Here is a 17,825-nt window from a genome sequence, read left to right as displayed (position 1 = left end):
GTTGCATACATTTTAAAAGTTTGTGTCCACGTAGGCACATCTCTTGCTTTGGGTTGGGGAGATTGCTCAGTGGTTAAAGCCCCTACCATATAAGGAGGAGGACTGGGGTTCGAATCTTACATAAATGTAAGTGGGCATGGTGCCCACTTGTAATTCCAGTCTGAAGCAAGATAGCTAGGTGGCTATATAAGGGAATTTCAGGTTTAACTAAGAGACCCTGCTTCAATGAATCAGGGGAAAAACCTTCAAGGAAGACTCCTAACATTAGCCTCAGGGCCTCCATAGGCATGTGCACACATTCACATGCAAACACACATACACATGCAAGTGTATATACACACACACACACACACAGAGCACAGCACAGCATATGAGTATCAAGCTACTTATACACGTTTTAGTGAGAAATATGGAACCTTTGATTTGGCTGACATTCTCTCACATTGCACATACATTGAATCACCTACCAGTGGTCAATTATACATACACACACACACACACACATACACACACACACACACCACACCACTATCATAAAGTAACTGAAGGGAAAAACAAAATCTGACCAAAGAAGACATCTATCTTATCTTCATTTATGTTGGACTCAAACCCCAGTCCTCCTCCTTATATGGTAGGGGCTTTAACCACTGAGCAATCTCCCCCACCCAAAGCAAGAGATGTCCCTAAATGGACACAAACTTTTAAATGTATGCAACTACAAGACAATTTTCAAATTAAATAAAACAAAATATTGTCTTCACTTTTACTGAACAACTTTGGCTTATTAGCACCAAAGTCTTGGTTTAGTAGTGTGACTTGATTCTCTCTGGTCTTTGTGTCAGAGCTGGCTCTAGTTCAAACAATGTATCAAATTCATTTTTATAGATATTTTGATTATTTTGGGCTCAATACTTGATGTTTCCCCATATAAATCTTGCATGTGATAATCAACTCAGTACAAAAATGCAAATATGTTAACCCAGTCTCCAAAGGCATAACCCAGTCTCCAAAGGCATACTGCTTTGGTGTAGCTGTTCGGGTTTATTTGATCAATGTAAAATTTCCTCTGGGTCATTAGATGATGCTTTTCAAATTAAAAAAAAAAAGTTTGAAAACGAATTGGTTGGGTGTCCAAACTTGAGACAGTGAACCAACCATCCCTTTAGAAAGAACTCTGATCCATCAGTAGTCATCCCAGGCTGTTTGGCCAGGACACTGATGATGCCACTTGTCGGCTGTCATGCTCAGGTGTCTGTCTTTATATTGTTGCAGAATTGCCTATCAGAGAAATGATGATGACGAAGAAGAGGCCGCTAGGGAACGGCGCCGCCGGGCCCGGCAGGAAAGGCTGCGGCAGAAGCAAGAGGAAGAATCCTTGGGACAGGTGACAGACCATGTCCAGAACAGGTACTGTCCTCCTCTCATGGAGGCATCTCTGGGTTGTATCCTCGTCTGCCCCAGTGAATGGAGTTTACCATTGCATTCTCAGACCAACGCAACCATTAATGGTTGCTTTCGGTTTTGCTGAGATGGTTTCTGACTGCATATCCCAAGCTACATGTAGTTTTGGTTTATTTCTTTTATTTTCTGTATATTAAGAGGAGGCTGTTAATAGCTCTGTTAACTTGGTCAATTTTAAACAAAAACAAAAGCAAACAAAAAAAACCTTCAAGCTAAGGGTCGTGGCCTCTTCAGCTAATTTCCTAGTGTGGTCTTGCAAACGCTGAAGCATTAGACAAGTTTCATAAGAAATATAATATTTAGGTAGTCGATAGAAACCTTGGCCATTGGTAATTAGTCCCTAACTGGGGAGGAAGTGTAGCTAAGAGGAGTGGGGGAGGGCCAGCTATGATCACTGGGTTTCACTCATTCACTGGCTTTGAATCCCAACTTGGCAAACTGTTTTACTTTACTTTAAAAAAGTACAGCCATGGGCTGGCGAGATGGTGCAGGGGGTAAGAGCACTGACTGCTCTCCCGAAGGTCCTGAGTTCAAATCTCAGCAACTACATGGTAGCTTACAGCCATCCATAATGAGATCTGATGCCCTCTTCTGGTGTGTCTGAAGACAGCTACAGTGTAGTTATTTACAATAATAAATAAATCTTTGGGCCAGAGCAAGTAGGGACTGAGCGAGCAGAGTTGACCAAGCAGAGCAAGCAAAGGTTCTAAATACAATTTCCAACAAATCACATGAAGGCTCACAACCATCTGTACAGCTACAGTATACTCATACACATTAGAGAGAGAGAGAGAGACAGAGAGAGAGACAGAGAGAGAGACACACAGAGAGAGAGAGAGAGAGGGAGAGGGAGAGGGAGAGGGAGGAAGAAAGGAAGGAAGGAAGGAAGGAAGGAAGGAAGGAAGGAAGGAAGGAAGGAAGGAAGGAAGGAATAGAGGAAGTACAGTCACAGTTCCCTTTGAAGAACACTACTCAACCGCAGAGAGATAAGAGTGCGCATAAGCCGCTCAATGCCTTGCACACAGTAAGCACACTAAGCAGACTCCACAGTGTGCTCCAGGCAGAGTCTTCCAGGAAGGGGGCAGCACAGCCATCTGTTGCCTTTTTCTGCTCTCGAGCTAAAGAGAGGAGTCAAAAAATAATACTTTTTAAAGAGACGTTTTTGAGGCCTTTCCTGAATCTAGCTGTTAGTGAGTGTTCCACAATGGTTTTCAAAGTTACAACTGATCGATAGTGTTCTGCTTCTGAGAATCATGCTTCTGGACTCGGATAACAGTGCTATGCGAGCCCATGAGGCCCTGGGTTTGAGCCTCGGCTCAATAACCAAGTCAGCAGCACACACAAAGGTCCTGTTTCTACTTACACATCCTTTCTGCTTTAATTTTATTAGTAGCCATTTGATGAGATTACCTACGTTTAAAAATTCTTTTGCCAAGCATGATAGCACATGCTTGTTAATCCTAGCATTTCAGAGGTTGAAGCAGGAGGACCAGGAGTTTGTGGTTAACCTTGGCTTTTTGGTGAGGGCAAGGTTACCCGGGGCTACACAAGACCCTGTATCAAAAGAACTAAAACAAACAAACAAAAAAGTGGCTTTTAAGGAAAATATATTCGGGTCTGAGCACTTGGTTTCTTGCTGGCATATTAATTACCTACAGGTATAAAGTCTTCTTGGGGTTAAACAGCTTTAACTGGCACTTAATAGCTACTGGTGACTGTTAACCATGATCTATAAAAGACAACAGAGAAAGGCTCAGTGGAGTCTGTGGATTTCTTAACAGTATTCTTGTCTGGCGAGCGCTTCGGAATTTGCAGTACCTTTTTAAAGTGCTAGAACTCAGTTGGTCCAAGCGTCCTGTGCACAGACCTTTGCCATTGACCTCCCAGTTCCCCATATTCCTGTGGCCATGCAATCCACATGCGGCTAATTCACAGCGACAATGTCCTGCAGCACTAGCAGAGGCCCAAAAGGCTTAAAATCTAGGCTTTCCTCTATGCTATTTTGTTGTTAACTATATGATGTGTTTTTCCAAATCCAAGTGAACTTGAACATCAGAGGAGCCAAGTTTGGTATGAACCATGAAATTTGATGGAGTTTCTAAACATTTTAAGACATAGGCTTCCAGCTCCAGTCGCCGTTCTGGTATCCCATGACTGGTAATTCCAGCCAGGAGGGGCCGACGCCCTTGGTCTGGGCAGTGTCCAGCACCCTGGAAGAGTGTTTAAGATGATGGACATGCTTCAGTTTGGATTTTCCCTCTTTTTTTTTTCTTTAAAAATAAATATTGGGTTTAGCCAGCCTTTACCCATTGGAGAAAAGTAGAAAAAGCTCTTTATTCTTGGAAATCTGTACAAAGGAGTTATATTGTCTAGATTAGTTATGGTAATGTTGTTACTATGAGAATTTTCATATTTTAACACGGTATACTAGTGCACTGTGGATATTTTTGTGTACTGGATAAAGTGCTTTCTGTCTTATTTTTTAATCTTATTTTTATTACTTTTATTATATTATTTTTTGAGAGGGGGGATCTCACTGTGTATTACTTACTGGCTGCTCTGAATCTTGCTATGTAAACCAGGCTGGCCTCAAACTCCCATAGATCCGTCTGCCTCTGCCTTCTGCACTGGGATTAAAGGTACATGCCACCAGGCCTGCCTCGCCACCTGTTTTCAAAGCAGGGCCTCACACTGAACCTGGGGCTCATTGATTCAGCCTAACTGGCTCCTCAGTGAGCCTCGGGGGTCTTTCTGTCCTTCTATCCTCCATAGCTCTGTCAAGCCCTAGCAGCCAGAGTCTTCTGAACACCAACAGAGATGGCAAACATACACACATGATCAATTGTGCTGTCCTGGACACATTGTTCATACTTACATTTCTTTGGTTACCTGGTCCTGTCTAGGTATGAGGGAGGACAGAGGATAGGAAATGCCATCCTTGACTGGCAGTCGTTAGCCCATGAATTGTGGAGGACACTTAGATGTCTCCAAAGAGAAGATTATGGGCATGAATGTAGACTCTCACACTTGCCACACTAAGTCCCCTCTAAGTCCCTCAGGCCCCACCGATCCAAATCAGGAATGACTCGGTGGCATCAGTGTGAATCTCTGACACTCACAGAATTCACTCATTGTTCTCATTTGATCCTTGCCATAGTTGGGATCCATGGTGACACAGATTCCGAAATCAAGGTTTAATCAGAAGTAGTCTGTGAGGTCACCTCAGAAAACAACTGTTGGGGTGTAAGTAAGGGAGACACAGGAGGAAAGTTGCTTTCCGGCCTAAGTGTCCTCTGTGGAGCTCTGGGACATAACTCTATTAAGAGCCATGGCTGTAGGATTAGCCTTCAAAACAGAGAAAAGCCAAAGTACTTATATGATGATGCTCCTCTGATTTTGTTGAGTGACATTAATATTCAGAGGCCCTACACAAGTTGAGGAGACACAGTGTCCTGAGAAAGACCAAGAGCGAAGACTTGGATAGGCTCAGTTGGAAGCATAGAGTGGTGACATCTAGGGGCATGTGAGCTGGATACTGCTGGTGCCTGCTCTGGCTGTGGTTGGTTCTGTATGGTTGGTTAACCAACAAGTTGTCTTTGATGTTCCTTCTGTCATGCAGTGTCCCCGATGAAGAGTCTAAGCCAGCCACCTCAAACACTCTGGTAGAAGGTGACGAGGAGGCTGCCTTACTGGAGCGCCTGGCTAGACGAGAAGAGAGACGTCAAAAACGCCTTCAGGAAGCCTTAGAGCGTCAGAAGGAGTTTGATCCGACCATAACAGATGGCAGTCTCTCAGGCCCAAGCCGAAGAATGCAAAATGACACCGCTGAAAATGAGACAGCAGAGGGGGAAGAAAAAAGAGAGAGTCGCTCAGGACGGTATGAGGTGGAAGAAACAGAAGTGGTCATCAAGTCCTACCAGAAGAACAGCTATCAGGATGCTGAAGACAAAAAGAAAGAAGAAAAGGAAGAGGAGGAGCAAGAGAAGCTGAAGGGAGGGTGCCTTGGCGAAAATCAGGTAGAGGAGATGGTAGAGGAGAAAACACCAGAAATCCAAGAGGAAGCTGTGCTGATGGTATTGGAAAACGGGCAAGTCAGGGCAGAAGAGTCCAAAATAGAAGGGGATGGGGAACAAGACACGGAGGAGATAGCCAGTCGAAAAAAGATGGGGGAGGAAGAGAGAGCTGAGGCAGAGAGACTGAGGTTGGAAGCAGAGAGACAAGAACAAGAAAGAATCAAAGCCGAGCAGGACAGAAAGCTAGCAGAGGAACGGGCAAGAGTCGAAGCAGAACAGAAAGCCGCTGCCGAGGAGAGGGAGAGGAGGGAGGCCGAGGAGAGAGAGAGGAGGGAGGCAGAGGAGCGTGCAGAGCGGGCAAGGATCGAGGAGGAACAGAGAAGAGTGGCTGAGGCACAGAAGAAGGCCAAGGCAGAGGAGGAGGAGAAGGCTAGGATAGAAGAGCAAAGACAGAAACAGCAGCTGGAGGAGCAAAGGAGTGAGAAGCAAGAAGCCAAGGACAAGGGGGAGAAAGGAGCAGAGAAAGCGGACAGGAAAGGGGTGAATGGAAGGGAGGTCCCAGACGACAGACTTCAGACAGCTATCCCAAAGATGCAGGTACAGTAAGCACTGTGCACCTACTGTGTGATGCCTGTGACTCATGAGAAATGCAATGCACACCCAAGTGGGGGCTGAGGCCTCATGCACGTGCTTCATCAGTTGGCAAACTTCATTTTTTTTTTCAGGCCATAGCAATACCCAAGCATGGGGCAATTGAACCACAGCTGAGAATGCAATCGACCAAATTAATGAGACAACCAGAAAGAAATCAATTGCTTGGTGCTTGGGTGCTGTGGTTATTTAAAAAAAATGAATTAGCCCAAAGATGCCGAATGTGGTGGGTTTCTGTCAGCTTGTTTGTACATCTGCATCTGAACTCCCTCTGTCTGTCATATTCCCTGGGTGTGCATGAGGCAAGAGGCCTATACTTCTCACCTCACTCTGGTGTTTGATAGCAGTTTTTATCTTTCATTTTAAAATTAGGGACTGGGGAGTTGAGAAAAAGAATTAAATTCAGACATTTAGTCTTAGATAAAATTATAAATCCTTTGAAGTCAACTGGAATCCAGGAGAGTAAGGAGATTGTTGGATGCTCCCCCAACCCCAACAACAACAAAAAACCAAAAAAAAACAAAACACCTTTAAAAGCCTGACTTGCCATCATGTAGACCTGGGTTTAATGTAGACTTGCAGAAAACCACTGGTCTGGGATAGGGCCAGTTAACAACTGATGGACAATTGAGAGTTCGCAGTTTGCTCCCTTTTGCTATGTGGCTCAGGAAGAATAGGTAGGGATAGCAGTTGGAGAAGGAAGTATAAAATATAAACATTTTGTGGGTTTTTTTTCTCTATCTGCAAGGCTGCATTAAAAACAAACCCTGTAAGAGCTGTAAAAGACAAGAGAACCGCTTGCACGCTCACCTCTCCAGAGTGAGCCCTCTGCACTGCCTCGCACTGAAGTTGTTTTCCACCCCTGCTTCTATACCCAGGGCTCATGCACATGGCTGTCATTGAGAAAATCCTGAGCAGGATGTCAATGCCTGAAACACCATGTCATGCTAGATTCCAGTGAGCACAGTGGGAGGCACAGGAGGACAAGAAATAGGGAGGGGTGGGACATATCACCCTTGCTGACAAGCCACTAGCACCAGGTACCACTGGCACCAGGGAGTCTGAGTGTGTCACTGAGATGGGTCACAGTGACATCACAGCCCACGCGGAGTGATCTGAACACCCTCTCACTCTTGCAAGCTAGACAGGGCTTCTATTTACGTGAGTGACCTTCCCCGTTCTTGAAAAGGAAAAGGAAGAAGAAAGAGGAGTTAAAGGGCAAGCTCAAAGACAAAAGCCTCAGGATGACAAGCCTGCCTTCAGAAAGGAAGAGGTAAATGTCTTTAAGAATAATCATATCCTAAAGCCACGCGGAAAGCAGCAGGCCTGGATCTGATCTTGGAATTGCAACCCCTCCCCTGTGGTTTCCAGGCTGTGGCTCATGAGTCACTGATGAGATTGTATAGGTGTCTCTAAACTAATTAATCAGGTTGGGGACATGGCCCAGTGAGTAAAGTGCTGGTCACTCAAGCAGGAGGACTCGAGTTTGGGTCCCCAGCACCCACATAAAAAGCTGGGCATGGTATAGGGGAGTGTCTGTAATTCCAGCTTTGGGAGGCAAAGACAATAGGATGAGTAGGGGATCCCAGGGACTCACTGGCGGCCAATCTAGCCAGACAGTGAGCTCTAGCTTTGTGTAAGACCTTGTCTCAAAAGTTATGGTAGAAAGCAATAGACAACACCCAAAATCAACCTGTGCCTTGCACACACACATACACACACACACACACACTTGTACACACATATTCATACACACTCTTATACCACACACACACAAGCACACATGTGCACACAGTCATATACACTCATACAACCATACACATATGTTCACAAAAAGGAAGCAGAATTGAAAGCATTCGAGGGCACGTGGGCAGCTGTGGGCAGCTTTCTTAGTGTTTGTCACAGTCAAGAACTCGGACAGCCCTGCTCCTCAGTCTTGCCTACATCCTGCTCTGACAGTGTAATTTTGGCTTCTGTGAGCCCTTCGCAGCTTACATTTCAATCGTGATATATTTCCAGCTGGCTTTCATTAACACTTTAACTTTTTCATGAAAAAGCACACCCCTACCCCAACCTAAATCTCAGTAGAAATTTTGGTGAGCCGAAGACGATGATGTATGATTCTCAAAAAGCAAAGTCTGGCCACAGCCTCTGCATTGCATTAATGAGGCACACACACAGGGGAGCAGGTGCCAGGATGCTCATAGGTAAGTAAGTGAGGCTTCTGGACACAGGTGCCATAGCAATCCAGCATATAGTGCCAGGGCAGAAAGCCTCCTGGTTCTAACCAGCCTGCCTATGGTAGCCTCAGGTGACACTACAAACTGCTATGTCATCCAGTAAGTTCAGACAGTTGGATGTGGTGGCACAGAACCAGGAGACATAGAAATGCCTGAATGATGTTTCCCAAGAGACTGATGAAACAATCGGTAGCCACTGGGTACTGGCCCAAATGGAATCCCACTACAGGTCTCTGTTAGAGCATCCATTAAGAAAATCCAGAGCTGTAAAGAAAATTCCATGTGTAGAAAATAGACGGCCATGTTAAGTAGCATATGGGTGGTTCCCTTAGGTGGCTTTGTAAGAGTCACACAAGACCCTGTATATTTACTTGAAGACTTATGTTCCTCTCGACGTTAGTAGAATGTGTGGTTTGACCGTGAGCCCTGGCTATCTGAAGGAGGGAGGAGATGCAAATACTGATGACCCGGAAACTGAATTTAGCTCTACCAGGCAGCTAAGGAGACGGCTGAACACCCTGGACTGTGTAAAGGTCCATCTGTATGACAAAGCTGTCTCAGAACCAAACTCAAATAGTGTCAGACACAGGAAGAAAGCATGAGATTTGCAACTCAGTGGTGAAATGTGGGCAGAGGGCTTCAGTAAATACCCTCTGCTGATGTGAACGTTCATTTAGGCCAGATAGTGATTTACTTTTCGTGGCCAAAGCATCCCACGCCTCCATCTGAGTCAGAAGAGGCTCATCCTCAGTCATCCCTCTGCCTCTTCTCAGATAAGGGAAAGTCCATGGTATCAGTCAGACACTCCAGGGAATAGCTGCTTTCCAGCCTGCCACAATCCCTTTCCCAGTTTGCCCAACAGCACATTCCAGGGCTCAGAACTTCCGGCTCCTTTTTTATACCAGGCTAGATAATCACCTCCAATCAGTCTTTTCAAAAGATCAATTTTAAGATTTTAACATTGTATATAGATAAACTGCGACTGAATGGATAGAGTTCTCCCTTCTCAACTAGCTGGACTGGTGTGTTATATAGGCAATTTTAAATCATTTAGCATGATTCAGACATTTTGAATAACCCTATCCTATTATGCCCTCCCTTCATTTCTTTTCTTTCTTTCCTTCTTTCCCTTCCTTTTTTCTTTCTTTCCTTCCTCTCCTCTCTTCTCCTCTCCTCTTTCTTCCTTTCTTCTTTTCTTCCTTTTGTTCATTCTTTCCTTCCTTCCTTCCTTTCCTTTCTTCTTTCTTTTATCACAAAAGCAAGCAGAAACCTTTCCTGGCAGGATTAGGGAGCCATACAATATAAGCAGCTAGGCCAACCGAAAGTGAACACAAACATTCCTCTGCCCTGCTAGGGGAAGCATTTCCCAAAGTCTCTCCAGTGCTTTACAACACAAACAAATAAATAAATCCCCTGTATTCCTCCACCGCAGCTGAACTCTGTGGCAGCCATGGGGTGCAAATGATCTCTGACTCTGAGACATAATTAAGTTTCTGTCTCTCCTCTTCCATTACAAGCTGTCTCTTTTCAGTTCTTCTATTTGGTTTTGTTTTCTTGGCTTTTAACAGAGAGAGAGAAAGAGAGAGAGAGAGAGAGAGAGAGAGAGAGAGAGAGAGAGAGTCAGTCACAGGGTCTTTTGTGACTAATATTCCTGTCACCCAGGCCCACATGTCCTGAACATACAGTGTGACCTTAGCATGCATGTGCATCCAGGAAATTTGGTTAAAGAATGACTCGGGCGCTTTAAGCTGGAGTCTAAGCTCTCTGCTGAAGGTTTAAGTTGTCCATGAGCCAAATTTCAGGAACAAAGAGCCAGGAGGACATGTGTGGGGTAGAATAGGGATCCAGATGAGGATGTGGGGATCTGAAGCTCGTGAAGGCCTGCAACTGACATCCAAGTCTTGCTGTTATACTGGAACTTTGTCGTGCAGAGTAGCACGACACAGAGACTCAGGTCCGTGTGTTCCCTTGGCCTCCGGAGTTCTCTCCAGTTTAAGGTCATGCCTAAGTTCCCACACCCCCGTATGCTCATGTTTTCTCCCACTAAGTAGCCCAGCTAAACGGAGTCTCATCCAAACATCCAAGAATCTAGAGGCTGTTTAGAAGTACAGCCATGTTATCTGTGAATGAAGAAACCTGCTTGCTTTTTCAACACTTGTGACCACCCAGTGACCCTTCCACAGAGATCTTTTTTGGTGGTAACATTCCAAGAGACCTAAGAGATCTAGTTCCCAGCGACTCAGAAGGCTTGTGGGCTTGCCATGAATTTGCCATAGAATCTAATCCACTGTACTCTTTAAACTAAAATTTAAGGATCCCGTGGAGTCTCTTATTTATTTCTCAGGAGAAAATAACTTTCAGTCAAACGCTGGTCGTCATTATTACATTAAGAATGTTTCTAAGGAAGTTTTCCCCTGAGAATATGAGGAGACCACCCACCAAAACCCTTCCCAACAAGTAGAGTGGGGGACTCTTCTTCTCATAGGCATCTAATGCTTTTACAAAGCTAGTTTACGTTTTGGTTTTTCTGTTTTGTTTTCTTTTCTTTTGTTTTGTTTTGTTTGCCAATAAATCTGATAATACCTTTTGGGGAAATGAAAATATTTCTGACTTCAAAATAAAAGAAGTGAGTTAAAAGAAATTTACCTAAGCAGTTGCCACCATAAACCGTAAGACTTGACTCAGAATTTGTTTCATGGATATCCTGGGAATATCTCCCATTACCTCTATATTTGTATTCCCAGATACATATTAACCAGGGTGTGAACTGTAGCCCATGGTGTCTAGGACTCTATCCAACAGTGACAGGCCAAAATGAAACTAGACTGTCTTCTCCCGCCTTTTCAGTGACTACCAATATGTTCTAAAGGGCAAGGACAGCCACCAAGCATTCTGATCACACTGCTCTACAGGGCCCAAGCCTCCTTTTCTCGCTCATAATCATCCAGGGGCCAAGAGAACAATAAGATGGTGGTATGTGGAAAGTGATCACTTCATCTCACTATATCTTGATGAGATTCCCAGAGAAACTGGGTTGTTAACAGCCCTAGAATCAAACGGCCTCCTTGGTCGCAGACAAATCTGTCAGAGAGGACATGGCAGCAGCATTGCAGCCCCCCCTCTTTAGCATCAAAAGGAGAAAATAACTTTCAGACGAACGCAAGTCATCACTATTACATTAAGGATGTTCCTAAGAAAGCTTTGCCTGAGAATATGAGTAGACCGGCCACATGTCCCTTAGTATACATGGACACCCATGTATATCCTGCCTTGTAGGGAAATCAAAATCTTAACTCACTGGAGCAGTGTCGGTGAGTAGTCCATCCATGGTGATTTAATACCATTTAAGGAAGATTATCAGGCTAAGGGCTATAAAAGGTAGTCCGTAACACCGCCATTCTACCTTGTAAAACATGCCTTTTAGGTGTAAATGTCCAGAGGGTGTCAAGAGTCGCTGGAAAGCAGTGAGTGGTCAGATAAAGAGAAAAAGTTCTGGGCATCCTTGAAGCCTTGTATTCTCATGGTCTACCTTTCCTCTTCCAAATATTTCTGCTGAGCACTAGCTCTTTACAACTATTTCAGAACAGTGGCGGTCACTCTCTCCTGCTCATGTTTTAAGAATGGATGAGATAGTAATTTGAACTCTCTGCCCATCTCAAAAGCTACTTTGAAATAATGTGTCTTGTCTACCATGAAGAATTTACTACACAACAACCACAAAAATACTAAGGTCCACTTTCCCTCCAGATAGCCTTTCTTCTGTTATCCACGATGATCACAAACCCACTTCTGGAGGTCTAAATCTTTCCTGCCAATGGATATCAATGTGTACACTAGAACTATCCCTGTCCCCTGCTAATTTTAGTGGTTTATGTGCCTTCAGACATGGTTCTAAAAGTTAGGTTTTATTACCTCCTTGGGACACCATACAAATTTGACCAAAGCACCAGAAATGGCAGATCTGGACTACCTGCTGGCTTTCCTCTTACTTCTTCCTTATTAGGCTTTGATCAAAGATGCTCCCTTTAACTAAGAAGAAACTTGGCCAAGCTACACTGCCAGTCTTCCATCAAAATGACCTGTAACTGCTCTTCCTAGTGGGAACTGCAAGCTACTAATCTTAGGTGGAGTTCCCAGGACGAGATAGTTTCTAAAAACAGCAACAGTGCTGCTCCCACAAATGAAAACTCCAGTGAGATCAGCAGAGGCTCTTGACTTTCTAACGTTACAGTCTAAGTCTGTCTCACAGGCCAAAGAGCCATGGCTTACTCTCTATTGTTCTTCTTGATTTTGTTTCTATATCATGTTCTGGATGGTTGCTCTACCTCAAATCTAATGACTTCCTTAAAAGTTGAGGTCTTCATTAAAACCAGCTAAAGCCTAGTATGATGTTTATAGTTAGTTATCTCTCTTCTTGATATGTATCCTTGGTTAGATCAAAGATGAGAAGATTAAAAAGGACAAAGAGCCCAAAGAAGAAGTCAAGAGCTTCTTGGATAGAAAGAAAGGATTTACAGAAGTGAAGGCGCAGAATGGAGAATTCATGACCCACAAACTTAAACAAACCGAGAATGCTTTCAGGTAAGGCATGACTATCTAAGAATCTCCTCATATGTGGGAGGGAGAATGGGTTTCTTCATCATGTGCCTCTGGACAGAAAGGAGCTAAGCAGATGGCATTCTTCTGTTTTGAGGTCATTGGCCATTGACTTAAAGATACCCTGTCACTGACAATAGACCAGCACTCATTGCTCAACCACAGCTTAGTTCTCTTCTATTTCCTTTTTCTTTTTTTTTTTTTTAATAGCAAGGACTATAATGCTTAGTGCCCATGTTTTAACCTAATACCCTTACGTGGTATCAGTGTATTAAGAAATATCATAACTGGGATTAATGTCATTGGTTCCTGCCTTGTATGTATGGTTCAGACTATTTCCTACAAACCTTTCTCTGTTTGTTTTTATAAAGGTTGTAAATGAGTATTAGTCTATGGTCCAAAAACTTGGGGCACATTAGATTAAGCCAAATCACAGCTCTTTACCATAGGATTTTAAGAGCCCTCTGGAAATTTGCAAGGGAACCAAGGGGGACACCTGTTTTTATTTTCCCATTTTTTTGAACTGTATACACACACACATACACACACACACACACACACACACACATTGAGAAAGAGAAAGAGAGAGTTAACAGATTACCAGCTGAGCTAAAAGCAAGCTGTGTGCTTTGTTCTACATGGGCTAAATAAAGCCTTGTGTCTGATTTGCCTTAAATCTACAAAAGCAAAAGACATGACAGGACTTTCTGGAAGGTATCACCATATACCACCCTATGTTGTAAGCCCACCAGCCTGTATAGGTAGAGGCAGAATAGCCAGTCTTACTCCTGTTTGGGTGTAAGTTGACTGGATTCTTAGTTTTGTTTTGTTTTTAATTTTGTTCAAAAGTAACATTGATTCCAGATATTTTTCTACGTATGGAATATTCACGATAGACAGACACACAGGATCAGACAATATACATATAACTTAATGTAACCAGAAATGTATATTTTAAATTGGCCTTGCACTATGCACGATAGTGCTGTGTAGCCAGCTTTCCATCCCAGGAAATCTAAGCCTGCACTTCCTGATGTGAAGTTTGCCTCTGCATGACTGGTTGTACCAGAGTCTCAGGACAGACACTTTGATTATGTAAAGGCCGAGAGACACCTAGTGGATCCCAGAGATGAGTCCATTTTCTCATCCACACCTCATGATCTTAGAAAGAGCAAACTAGTGTCCCAAAACTGCAAAGAGCCTCACTGAAAGGAGTCACAGGCTTGGGGCCCTGTAGCACTGAGAGAGCAATGCAGGTTTGTAAGAAACCCTTTAGCCTCGTTTGAGTTCAAAATGAGAGTTCCTCTTTAACCATCAAGAACCTAGATGAAATATGTTTATACTTTATAGCCTCAGCTCAAGTAACACACTGACTTTATATCATGATCCTTACCCACATACACATTACAGCTAAAAAAAAATAAAGTCGTTTCAAAATATGGTACTATATTTTTCTCTACACAATGCACTTCGTTTTTTCCACTTTTTAAATCTACTAAATTGATGATTTTTTTTTAACCTGAAAAGCCTGTCCTAGAGGAGGCATTATATTCCAAAGTGTCCAAAGCATGAGGTGTATAGTCAAGATGAGCTCTGTACACTGAATCCTGAATCCCCTTCCTGTTTTAATTCTCTAGTTCCGTAGCCAGAAGCTTTGTGCCATCCATCACACAGAGTAAACGTTAAACAGTGAGGCTTCATCTGTTCCTGTCGAAGGTGTCTGGGGTGGGATTCCTGTGTTGGACTATGAGTTAAGAAGTATTTAAATAGAAGTCAGTATTGCACAGATATGGGATTTTTTTTCCACATTAGGTGCATCATTTTTACTTTGCCCTAGTAGAGAGGACTTATATTCCACGAAGATCCCCCAGCCACCCCCCAGGACTGGTGTGAGGATCAGGTGCCTGGCTTTGGCACCTGCAGGCATACACCCGCCCCCTTCCTTCCAACGGGGGCTGCAAGACAGAGCCGAGTAACTGCCTTTCCTTTTCACCTCCCTCAGCCCCAGCCGTTCAGGAGGCCGGGCCAGTGGGGACAAGGAAGCTGAAGGTGCCCCACAAGTGGAAGCCGGCAAGAGGCTGGAGGAGCTGCGCCGACGCCGCGGGGAGACGGAGAACGAAGAGTTTGAAAAACTCAAACAGAAGCAACAGGAGGCAGCCTTGGAGCTGGAAGAGCTGAAGAAAAAGAGGGAAGAGAGAAGGAAGGTCCTGGAGGAAGAGGAGCAGAGAAGGAAGCAGGAGGAGGCTGATCGAAAAGCTAGGGAGGAGGTAAGGGCTGCGTGGCCCGGCCGGGGAAACCTGCCTGTCCCCACGTCCTTAAGTGCATGGCTCACGACCTTGTAGCCTAAAGAGGACCAGCCCCTCAAGGAAGCTCCCTGCTGCTCTTCGGAGTATGGACTCTGGGGCAGTAACAAACCTGGTAGTTCGGTCAGTAGAGTGCTCGTTCCAGCATGCACAATGAAGACTCTGGGTTCAATCCAGAGCAGTACATATACCCAAGTGATCCTCAGGAGGTGGGGAAGAATCAGAAAATCAGGGTGGTCCTCCCTCACTACACATTGAGCTCAAGGCTAGCCTGGGTTACAGGAGACCCTGCCTCACAATAACATAATAACAACAACAACAATAATAATAATAGTAATAATAATTTATTATGATGATAAACTTAGCATGTACTGGCATGTTTCTGAACCCTGAGTCCTTGTGTCTCCATTTTTCTAGATGAAGAAACTGAGGCACAGGGGAGTTGTGTGAAATTTTCCCATTTAGCCTATTGTTCTCTATAACCTCTCAATAAAGAACAGTGGGAAATCTGAGAGAGATGAAAAGTCTACAGCCTACCACAGAGGCAAGCTAGGAAGCAGGGTGGGTGTGGCGGGTGTGTGCCTGGAAGCCTAGCACTGGAAGACGGAAGCAATACAATCTTGAGTTCCAGGTTAGTCTGGGCTCTATAGTAAGTTCCAGTCTGGCTTGGGTTACACAGAGAAACTCTGCCTGCAGGAAAAATCAAACACAAAGAGACAGAAAAGAAAAACGGCTGTTCCATGATGTCCAATATTTGAAGTCTTCGTAGAAATGTTATAGATGATTGTGTGTGTGTGTGTGTGTGTGTGTGTGTGTGTGTGTGTGTGTTATGCATATATGTGCGTGTACCTGTGTATGGTCAAAGGACAACTTTGTGGAGTTGATTTTAATGTGGGTTTCAAGGATCATATTCAGGTCTCCAGGCTCCTACCACAAACGTTACTGCTGAGCCATCTTTCTATCCCTAAAGTTTCTCCAAGCAGACCAGACTCAACTTCTATATACCAGGACCCAACCCTTGACTTCCTGTGCCACCCGAGCCCTGTCACAGTTGACAGATGCATTTGTTCCATTCTTAACATGGAACAGATCAAGTTACAAGGAAGGAAACTTGGCCTCAGCACATGAGAAATACGCTCCATCAGCCTCAGCCTAGATGGCTATGGTTTACAAAGTACATTTTTCCCCTTTTATCCTGGGGTACATTCTCATTTTATGGGGAAAGGAGCCAGGGATCCAATTATTAGAATGACTTGTTTGAAGATGTTTAATGGAGTAGGCATGGAGGTCCTACTTCCCCAACTCCTGAGCCTAGAACTTTCCAGGTCTCAAGCTCCTATTCCCTCAAAATATGTGAAAAGATTTTCATTGGTTTTTCTGACAAGGATGTTATACAGTTTCCCTAAGTTGTGTGGAAATTTAATTTTTCCAGTGTCTCTTCTAACTCCAGTTTTCAATGAGGCCAGCACCTAAAATGATGTCTTCAGTTGAGTCAGGGGCTACCACAAAATCATCACAATTTGTCAGACTCATGTAGTTTGCTAGACTTGGTACCATAGATTTATTGCCCGTTTTGTACAAAGGATTCCACCTTGACAACTCTTCCTGGAAGCAGGTGGAGGGGGCCTTTGTATTCCTTTGCCTATTCAGAAGTGGAAGGTTGCTGTTAAATGACTTACAAGATGTGAGGATAACACATCACCTTCAAGGGAGACTTGTCGAGCAGGGTGGCAGTCTAAACATTTCACACACATTTTTCTAAACTAGTCATCATAAAACTAGATGATTTCTGCGGTTCTGTTTTATAAGTGGGGAAACTGAGGCAGGTAGCAGGTAAGACCAAGGTCACACTGATGGAAAGTGCCCCTCCAGAATGCAAATCCAGGCAGCTGGACTCCTGTGCTCAGGGGCACCCTCTCCTGAGCACCCCCAGAAGATGGGACAACATATGTACTAGGGTTAAGTCTGTTGTTGCCCTCTGATTGATGCTCTTGGGCTCACAGCGCTGAAGCACGTTGTGATGCTATTGACTCTGTCTGTCTCAGGAAGAGAAGAGGAGGTTAAAGGAAGAGATCGAAAGGAGAAGGGCAGAAGCTGCTGAGAAGCGCCAGAAGATGCCAGAGGATGGCCTGTCCGAGGACAAGAAGCCATTCAAGTGCTTCACTCCTAAAGGCTCATCTCTCAAGGTATCTTCGCAGAAATACTTCCTATAAAATCTCCCCTCCAGCATCCTAGGAATCTCACTGGAGTCCCTTTAGGTTTTGATCATCCAAGACTTCCCTGGCTTCATGTAGCTCTTTGCTGTCCTGTGTTAATCTGTCCAGTCTACTTTACTGAAACATCTTGGACCGGGTACCATGAACAACTTATTGCTCACAGTTCTGGAGGCAGAAAAGTCCAAGGTCAAGGAAGGCATTAGCAAATTCAATATCTGGTTCTTTATAGATGACAATGACATTTTCTTGCTGTGTTCTCCTATGATGAAAGAGAAAAGAAGGGACACACAAGCTCTGCCTGGCTCTTTAAGAAGTGCACTAGTCCCATTCATTAGGAATTCACCC

At 44.2% G+C, this 17,825-nt stretch overlaps 1 protein-coding gene across 6 annotated transcripts in view; it reads left to right on the top strand.

Moving 5' to 3' along the window:
- Window positions 1-17,825, top strand: part of Cald1 (caldesmon 1) — a 183,933-nt gene that overhangs the window by 146,812 nt on the left and 19,296 nt on the right. For 4 of the 6 annotated variants that reach the window (XM_085840746.1, XM_029478314.2, XM_085840745.1 and 1 more), the window contains 6 exons: window positions 1,273-1,407; window positions 5,081-6,071; window positions 7,315-7,398; window positions 12,801-12,946; window positions 14,964-15,228; window positions 17,310-17,450. In XM_085840746.1, the coding sequence (XP_085696872.1) occupies window positions 1,273-1,407; window positions 5,081-6,071; window positions 7,315-7,398; window positions 12,801-12,946; window positions 14,964-15,228; window positions 17,310-17,450 (1,762 nt within the window). The remainder of the gene's footprint in view (window positions 1-1,272; window positions 1,408-5,080; window positions 6,072-7,314; window positions 7,399-12,800; window positions 12,947-14,963; window positions 15,229-17,309; window positions 17,451-17,825) is intronic. The other 2 variants (XM_029478317.2, XM_021165247.3) reach the window with 1 other exon arrangement.

The sequence above is a fragment of the Mus caroli genome, unplaced genomic scaffold (genome assembly GCF_978045245.1).
Source record: "Mus caroli unplaced genomic scaffold, Mus_caroli_1 scaffold_7, whole genome shotgun sequence".
Taxonomy (NCBI): domain Eukaryota; kingdom Metazoa; phylum Chordata; class Mammalia; order Rodentia; family Muridae; genus Mus; species Mus caroli.
Note: the sequence above shows the minus strand (reverse complement) of the source record. Positions and strands in the feature narration are given on the sequence as shown.